General features: G+C 39.1%; 1 protein-coding gene across 1 annotated transcript; it reads left to right on the top strand.

Moving 5' to 3' along the window:
- Positions 1–3,609: 3,609 nt before the first annotated feature.
- sfrp1b (secreted frizzled-related protein 1b) lies at positions 3,610–9,553 on the top strand. The gene is made up of 3 exons (XM_048259087.1): positions 3,610–4,260; positions 5,656–5,736; positions 8,557–9,553. The coding sequence occupies exons 1-3, from the start codon at positions 3,741–3,743 to the stop codon at positions 8,874–8,876; spliced, it is 921 nt and encodes a 306-aa protein (XP_048115044.1). The 5' UTR covers positions 3,610–3,740; the 3' UTR covers positions 8,877–9,553.

The raw sequence follows: 9,553 nt of genomic DNA, 5'->3' as shown, positions 1-9,553 counted from the left end.
ACCATTTCCCATTACAATCAGCATATCAGCAGACGTGATTTATGACAATGTACAGTGAACCATATGAGATTCAGAATCCAAGTGGTTGAAATTAATGGCGCTGTATGGGCTATGGACAAATCCATCAGTTCAGTTAGGTTAAAGTGCTGTTGTAATGGTGCACTGCCTCCCTGCTCTCACATGTGTTCCTAATGAGAAAACCAAATGGTGCTCATTAGCAGTCCCCAAGGTTTCAGTTCATCCCAACTGATGGAGCTCCAAATGTGGGCCGTGGACCTCCACTAGGAATAAAAGAGGAATTTATCCCACTGCACGAATCCTTTCTAATTAGGTCCAAAGTCAACAGCCAAGTTAAAGCCTGTGTACTGTTAACACAAGTGTGTTCAATAGACATCCATTCCCTTTTTTAAAAAGATGTTGAATTTTGTTGGTGTCCCATATTATTGAGTTACTGTGCCCATGTCTTGTACTGTTTTATCACATTTTCAGTGGCACTTGGGATTCATTCATGACTTAACCCATATTTCAGGTAAGATGTTTGGTTTGACTGTGTGTCATATACAGTAGGGCAGTACAGACATATGTCTAATGACTACATTGACTATCGCCACATAATTATTGAGGTTAGCAGTGTCATATACACTGGAATATTCAGTCAGACACTCTCCGTATATAGCTAACTATTTTCAGGCATCATACAAAAGGGAAGAACAAAAAAGAATTGGATGCACGCCATAAAACAATCTGTAAGCATATGGCACCTAAATACAACCTTTGTTCCTTGTGATTTTGTTTGCAATTTCCTTTCAAATCTATGATTTACTGCTGAGTTACCCATCTAAAACAAACAGTTTATATTTTTCATATTTGGCTTGAAAAATTAACCACACATATTGAGCTGTAGTTTCACATCTTCATGGTCTGTTTGAATCACAATGGTGCATGACGAAAATTAATGGTTAGTGTTTGTTCCCTTGAACATCTTCAAGCAATTTTCTAAATATAAAACATCTTTATGGCTTAGTGCATTTCATGGAACTCAGGGATGTATTAACTGTTGCTTTTGCTGTGGTTGAATTGATATTGTTTTGCAGTCTCTGATATGCAACTTCATGCATACCATGGATCCAAATTCCACCAGCACAAAAATTCTTATAATTGCCCACACCCCTCTTTCTTTCCCTGTTGAAATGTGTTTGTAAGAATGTTTAGAATTGACCAGATCTAAGCAAGTTTCATTTTTTTTAAAAGAAAGCTCTAATAATCAATAGGTGTATTAAATTTAATGTAATTTTTATTACTGGCATATCCTGTGCACTTTTTACAGACATGAGCCGTTGATAGTACCACTAAACTGCCACTGGGTGCTGTTGTTGCAGACGGTTATGTTCCTAAATTTTCCTCTATTTTTCATATTTTATAGTAGGCCTATACACCATCTGGGTATAGTTTCAAGAAAAATATCATCTTTTAATGAAATTATATATATGGGCAAAGAATGGGAGATTCTTAGAGTTGGAGCAAAAAGCTCTTTAATCTGAATAAAGTAACCAGTGAGAGTAACGAGAAAAAAACGAGAAATAGAGCTTTCACTTACCCTTTCTTGTACATTAAGACCACATATATCTGCATGGCTGTCATCATCACAGCCTTTTGTTAATCGTGTATTATACGTATGAGTAATTAGATGTATCAGACATGAGATTTTGCCCTTAGTGACCCTTAGTGCACACAGCAGGTGAATTCTTTCCATAAGCACTGTCATGGGACATACACATTTCTCTGAAATGGAAATAGGATGAGTGTTTCTTTTGACCTATTCTGGTGGGAGAGAGAAGGAGAGAGAGAGTGAGTGAGTGAGTGAGAGAGAGAGAGCGAGAGAGAGAGAGAGTGTATGTGTGTGTGTGTGTGTAACTTTGAGAATATGAGCTCTCAACTGCACTGTTGTGGGTCAATCTACCATCTGCATCAAACTCATGGTTGCCAAGCCACAGGAACCCAGATGTTTCACAGCAAGCACTGTGTCAGTGCTACATTAGATTGAGATAGGGGATACTCCTATCAAAGTGACACACAATACAATGAAATACATTTAAGAATGTGAAGAAATATAGTTATATATAGGATGACTATACAGAAGAGAAGTTCCTCCTGGAATGTTTTGATTAATTGAAGGCATATTAATGTCCTTGTTATATTTGTTAAATGACAGCAGATAGATGTAATCCAAAATACAAAAGTTGTCTCACATATTCACCAGTTCCTGCAGTCATAGCATGGTTCTGGTACAGATTCACAGAAATGATGGGTCACAACTAAACAAGCTTTTGTGTGATCACTGGTTGGAGGAAAGAAGACATTCAGAGCATATACCAGATGCAACATGTGTTCTTTACATTCATGCTTTCAGTTGTGGTTATTACCACCATGGGATTAGAGAAACAGCTCGAAGTGGAGGTCCTCAATCCTGTTGCTTATTTCCTATTTTAAAAGGACAGTTTTATTGGAGATCAGACACAACATTGGACACAGGGCCTGCAGCAGTGCAGATGACTGTTGGCAGGGAAGTTTCAGCTCTCCCACTGCGTAGTTTCTTGGAGACTAACTCTCAAAAGCATCATATTATATAACTAACATTGAAATATAGCATTTAATTTGAAATATTTTTCTATATGATTTACAGCTTCATATAAATGTTTATTGTGTTTCGTGGTCTATATCCAATGTAACATTTAGTGTAACTTCACATACATTACAGTCTATGACTCACGAAAATATCTTACATCATAATAACAGTCACACAAATACTGAATTCAACTGTCTTCTCACTTTGAGGCTAAAATATAATCTCATTTCATTCATCAAAGTTATTCTGCAATAGCTGGGATATGCTAACATAGACCTACTTCTGCGGCAAAATGCAGAATGTGCGACTCTATGGTCCTTCCAGGACATTGCACTGTAGGCCAATGATCATTATAATAAATAAATGCATGTTGCTGCACAGAATGTTATCCACGAATAGGAGTCTGTTACACCGGTCCCAGTAGGTTATGCGTGGTGAATTTCGTGCCACAAAAGCATAAATTGGCCTTTTGTCTACAAAATTAGTTTATTTAAGTGAGTGATGCATTCAGCATTTTGCCCACAAAATTAAGAGCATAACAGTCGTTCAAGCGTACAACACAAATGATCGGTTTTGTTTAGCCTATACGAAAGTATGTGTTCTCATCAATAAGCCACGATGCTGATGTCTTTTTCATGGACAAAACGCATGGGCTTGTGGCACAAATTGCACGGTGTAGACTAGTAAAAAAAAAAAGTTAATTACTCGGTGCCCGAAATCTAAATAGTTCCTCTTGGTCGGTGCCTCCACTTTTCTTTTCTCCAACCTCTTTACATGAGTAAATCATTCCCAGTTAATTATTCCGGACAATTGTCATTATCCCTTTTTTTGGTGTAGGCTAATTGTAATGCAGGATCCACATGGAGTTGACCTGCTATTGAGCAATTTGAGCGCAGGAAGATATCCATGCTCTTCCATTGGCCAGGATCAGTTAAGTGCACTGGGCAGGCAGTGTCACCACTCAGTTCAGCGCTGAAGTACTGGCTAGGAGGAGGAAGTCTGCTTATCTTGTCCGAGCCTTAGCAGCGCGTCAGGGAAGTTCGAGTCGTCTCTTATCGAGCACGAACGGATTTGTTGTATCGTCGTAGTATAGATCCTGTTGTTTTACGAAACAATGGAAAACTTTTCCCGGACTACCTCCTGGAGAATTTCCTCACCGATTTGGACCCTTAGTTTGTTCTTAGTCGCTGCTGTATGTAAGGCATCCGAGTACGAGTACCTGAGCTGGAACGGGGGACACAGCTACGGTAAAACCCAGCAGTGTATTGACATTCCTGAGGATCTTAGATTATGCCACAATGTAGGCTACCAACAGATGCTACTGCCCAATTTATTAGAGCATGAGAGTATGGCCGAGGTCAAGCAACAAGCAGGCAGCTGGGTGCCTCTGGTTCACAAGGCTTGCCATCCGGGTACCCAGGTGTTTCTTTGCTCTCTCTTTGCCCCAGTGTGCATGGACCGACCCGTGTACCCGTGCCGCGGGTTTTGCGAGGCGGTCCGTGACAGCTGCACTCCCATCATGGAGGCATTTGGCTTCCCCTGGCCCGAGATGCTTACCTGCAGCAAATTTCCTGTGGGTGATGTGTGCATTGCACAAGTGAATGAAACCAGTGCCTCACAGTCACCGATGTCTGGTAAGTTTGTTTATAGCTCAGTTTGTTTAACGCGGAATATGTGAAAGATCCTCTTTAGTCCGGAGTTCAGTTTCACATGGAATTTGTTCAGTGACATCATCAGCTCTTTAAAAGAAAAGAGAAACAGTCAATAACTATTGGAATGAGACATAACATACATTTGTTCCAACAAATGTGTTAAGGTTATTTTGTAAGGTAAACCCTTAAAGGCAGTTACAAAGCATGGCATTGTGCCTGTCTTAATAACCTATAAATAAGAACATCACAAATATGTTAGGGTAATATACTGTGCATATTTTTAAAGATAACAGATAGACGTATGGTCCAAATAAAGTGGACCAGTGCAACACACCAGTGTTGTGCAGTTTGTGCTTTGAAGAGGTCTCATCCTATAAATGGGATATCTGTACAGGAATATTTCAGGTGTAATTAACCTTGTGTGTTGGATCTGTTCCAAAAGTAACAGGTTGACCATGTCCACTCTCAAAATGTTACTGTTCAGGCCTTCAGCAGTAGTTACCAAGCTATATTTCATGACAGGAAATCCTCATTTAAAGATGAAAACATATACTATACCGCCACCAAAGCCAAAGAAGACAAATAATTGAGACTGAATCTCTGACTTCTAAATACTGCACAGGTTATAGAGGGCATGTTGGTTTAGGCAGTTTAAAATGCACCCTGAGAAGCCATAGATGCTGAAGCGATGTGAATGTAGCGTAACAGAAAGAATATAACGTCTAAAGTAAAGTATTCTGAAATCTGTGAAGTGTGATATTTTATTATATATATACATGCATTTTGTACTTTTGCTTGCCTTTTTTGCATGTCTTTCAAATTAACAGTGCTTCACTGTAAAACATACCATGAGAATAATGTTGGAAACCAAGTCACTTGATTTCCCCAAACACTTTTTTTTTCAAGTCTACATTTTGAACTGATAGTAGTTTTGATAAATGTATCATTGTTGACTTGTGCAAAACTGATTGTGTGCAAAATTATGTTTTTGAAATAAGTTTTTGGAATAGTCAGTTGTGTGCATGACTTGTTCCTAAGATCGGTTCACCCCACCCCCACCCTGGTGTAGACTTCCTGCCAGGATTTTGCAATTTCCACAACACAACATTGACAGTGATTAATGAATTCTTTTGAGGCTGTCACAGTTAACTGCTGCAATTATGTTTTATGTGTATATGACTATGTGGTGGGGTGTTTTGATAGTATAAGCTATAAATCTTGATCATGTTTATTTTACATTTCGTGAAAAACTATTTACACGGATGCACTACAATACTCAGTTCTGTCCGAGTATATGTAAACTTTGGGTTGAAAGAAATGGTAAACATTCTATTTGCTAATAGTGTGTGTTAATTGTTGTTTATGTTTGTTTTGTAGGGCCCTCTCCTGTGTGCCCTCCATGTGATAATGAACAGAGCATAGATGCTATCCTGGAGCACATGTGTGCGAGTGAATTTGGTGAGGACACTTGTGATAAGTGTAATAATCTGTTGTCAGAAGACCTTCGCACCAGTTTACTGAAACCTTACTGTCACATTCCGCGAGCAGAGCTTGTGCTGCTGACATCAAAATTATTTGACAAATATTTGGACTCAGCAGTAGTACTGTAATTACACAGTAATTGATCAGCAATAAATAGTGTTCCTACATTAGCAAAACAGCTCTGGGAAATCTCCCGATCTAAGGCGGAGAGAGTATATTATTACTGCTGAATAAGACATCACTGTAAACAGTCTACCCACTGGGTTTTGGCCTACAGTTTCTCAAACAAATTACTACCAAAAGAAAAAAAGCAATATTCTAAGAGTTGTGAAAAGTAGAATGTCCTTATGAGAGACAACATAAAGAATGTGTTTTGGAGTATACAAACAGGCCAAACAAACACTCCACTACACAAATCTGGAAGGTCTTACTGTTGAGCACATGAATTGTGTTGGAGATGTTGTGTGTTGTGGGTTTTTAATTGAGTTTCAACACAAAGACAAGCATTAGCAGTGTGGGGGCTGTGATGCAAGTCACCAGGCACAGTATAGACTGCACATCATAAATCAGGTAAACACAGATTTAAAAAAGATGTGCACTGACAGGAGAACTCTCCCTGATTGTGTGCACAAGTGACATATTTGGCACAGTAGTTAAAAAAACAGCTGGCTTGAAAGAAGATACCAGAAACTCGAGATGAGATGGGAGGATGGTCTCATAACATCAGCAACAATAATCAAATGTAAACGGTTACAGTCATTCACAAAATTAGCTGGGGAAGTTGCAGCCATTACAGAGATATGAGTTTCAGCAGATTTGGCATTGACCACAATGAAAGAATTTGGTCATATTCACGCAATGGACTGAAACGCTTTCACTTATCAAAATCCCGTCAAGAGCATCCCATCATCACGATGACTTGCAGAGTTTGCCAAGTTTATGGCTTTTAAACATTTGCTTTCAATAATAATCTTGTTGTGTTGTCTTCATAATTCTAGCACACGTTATAAATACACATCCCCACAGACAATGTGAATACAGCTGACATGTGTGGCTGAAGTCTAACAATGTGTGAGCTGGGAGAGCATGGGAGTAAACACGGGGCAGAGTGCGGCTAGCTCTGTTTATTTTTGAGGACCTTCTTTTTGTCATCTTGCTGCTGGTGGTTTTTTCAAATGCATGGCAATCGGGCCTAACCACCAAGAGCCACTTCTCGTTGCATTCTTTTTTTCCTTCACAGTGAATAGATTACTTCTTGTTCTGCCATAAGTACGGAATGGCCTCAGCGAATCTTTTTGCCCGTTGTCGTCAATTGGAAATTTCGACATTTTTGAGTCGCCCCAAAGCCAGAACTACTCTCTTCTTGCACTGTCTGTAATCAAGACATTGATGTTGTTGATACTTCATCATAATCAGGCCCTTCTTTTAAATCTCTGGAGCTTGTCAAATTCAGGATGTTTAGCTATGGTTGCTGATGGCAACAGTTTCATGGGACCTTTTATTGTTCACCATTAAATACAAATACTTCTTGGACCTATTGCCAACCACCAGAGAGTGGTTGTGTCAGAGAGTAAACCATTCAGCATGCTACTAGGATACTTCCGCCTGTGTTCCCTCAACAATCAATAGGAAATGTTGTTGTCCTATTGATTTAACTGTTGGTTGAGATGATTTCAGATGGCAGAGACTAATACATGTTATTCCACCAGACAGATTGATATTGGTTGGTTTTCTCATGAAACATGGAAGCTTGTCAAAATGATGTTGACAGGACTAAAAATGTATGCCAAGGCTATTTCAACAGCATGCCTGCTAGCCAGTGCAAAGTGGAATGGAACAACTATTAGCATTTAAACAAATATCCAAGTCCAAAGCCGAGTCTCAAATTATTTAACTGGTCTTTCTGAACATGCTTCAGTCTTAGCTTTTTAGGGCTTAATTTTGTCATTTACTGACGAGGATTCCTTGAATAGTCTATAATAAGCAAATTACATTTTTAACCTTTCAAACAGACTTTTTGGACCCAGTACATCACATACTGTTGTTTGCATACTGGTCTGCGTGTTTAGTTTTAGATGGGTATATTAAGGCATTGGATGAGCTCCCTCTGCCCAGTCAGGCCTTTGGAACACGAGTCGGTGTGTGGGCCCCTGTAGTTTCTCTTCAGAGTGTCAAAACACGCAGCCTAATTGTTTGCAAACCCATATGCAGGGCGTGCGTATATATGGTGAAGTATCGAGAGTGACTGCACGGGCCGTTCTCCTGAGCATCGCTCCGGAGCAGCATTCAGACATTTTTGAAACACATCCAAGAATCTTATCCTCACAAACCCCAGTGGACAGTCGTGGAGCGCATCACATGTCTCCACTTGACACAATTAACAGAGAAAAGCATCTGAAAAACATAAACGACGGGGAAACTGCAGAGGAACATAAAATGCCCTCATCAAAAGCAGCTGAGCCGTGCCGTTTCATGGCATACATTAAGGAATTACAGATTGAAAAGAAAACACACCTTGTGTTGTGTCAAGCCATGGGACCATAAATGAGGCATTTATTGTTTCCAAAACTTCAGCCACAAACTACCATCCAGTGTTTCAGGGCTTCTTAGATACTGCCTAGTTCCTAATATTTATAGATTTAGCGTTACACAAACCTCAAAGGCATTTTCATTACACCCTGGTCTTTTTTTCTCTATGGCCTTTCAAGTTTCCAAGTTCCAAAATGTTCAAGATTAAACATATGTATTTGTATTTAAGCTCTTTCAAACTTTTAATTTTGTTTTGTTTTGTTTTAGCCATTAAGACCAAGATTAAGGAGGTGAAAAAGGAGAATGCAGACCGAAAAGTAATTCTACAGAAGAGAAAGAAGGCTGTGAAGCTTGGCAATTTGAACAAGAATGACCTGAAAAAGCTTGTGCTTATCCTGAAGAATGGGGCGGACTGTCCTTGTCAGCAGCTGGACAATCTGGGGACCAACTACTTGATTATGGGTCGCAAAGTGGGCAAACAGTACCTTCTGACCGGCATCCACAAATGGGACAAATCTGGCAAGTTCAGGAAGGCCTTGAAGAAACTGAAAACCCACAAGTGCCCTGCTTTTGAAGCCGTCTTCTAATGGAGTAGTGCCACATCTTGCACCATTACTTTGAGAACCGGAGCAAAATAGTTTCCTTTTTATAATAGTTTGTTTTGTTATACACACAAAGCTGTATGGTCGAATTATTCACATTAATATGCAGTGTATTGCTTTCATTAGGATTTTACTTCACTCGTTTGCCTAAGTGGATTGTGTTGTATCTTTAGTATGAATATTTTCCTATTTTAATTGTTCCATGTTAACACTGGTAATGGATAACTTACAGTATATAGTGATATATATATAGTGATAAATTATGTTGGAAGTGTGAATATTCATATATTATAGAAATGTTTTCTTCATTTACCAAGGCAATTTCATTTTACGCTCAGTTTAATCTATAATGGTCTGATATGGCTCATTTAAATGTATAAACCCTATGATATCAAATTACCACAGTATTTACATACTTCTATACAGTTTACATATTTTTTTTGTACAAAATGCTTTTAATCTCCTGGGTATATTCGCCATCTGGTGCATGTATTTGTTTGAACAGCTGTTTTTAACCAGTGCCTCACTGACTGGAGCTTTGTGTGTCAATTTACACTCGCTCTTGCGGCAATGCAGTGTATGACGGCGATTCCTCATTTGTTTCAGATGCCCATTCAGTTTCATTAAAAAAAAAATGGGGTTGAGTTACCACACAAACGGCA

This window comes from Alosa alosa, chromosome 12 (genome assembly GCF_017589495.1).
Source record: "Alosa alosa isolate M-15738 ecotype Scorff River chromosome 12, AALO_Geno_1.1, whole genome shotgun sequence".
Lineage (NCBI taxonomy): Eukaryota > Metazoa > Chordata > Actinopteri > Clupeiformes > Clupeidae > Alosa > Alosa alosa.
This window is presented reverse-complemented; position numbering and strand designations above follow the sequence as displayed.

Bases quoted from the DNA above. Each gene is read 5' to 3' on its own strand.
- sfrp1b (XM_048259087.1), top strand. From the start codon at position 3,741: ATGGAAAACTTTTCCCGGACTACCTCCTGGAGAATTTCCTCACCGATT. The intron at 4,261-5,655 runs GTAAGTTTGTTT...TTTGTTTTGTAG, and splicing joins CTCACAGTCACCGATGTCTG to GGCCCTCTCCTGTGTGCCCT. The intron at 5,737-8,556 runs GTGAGGACACTT...GTTTTGTTTTAG, and splicing joins CATGTGTGCGAGTGAATTTG to CCATTAAGACCAAGATTAAG.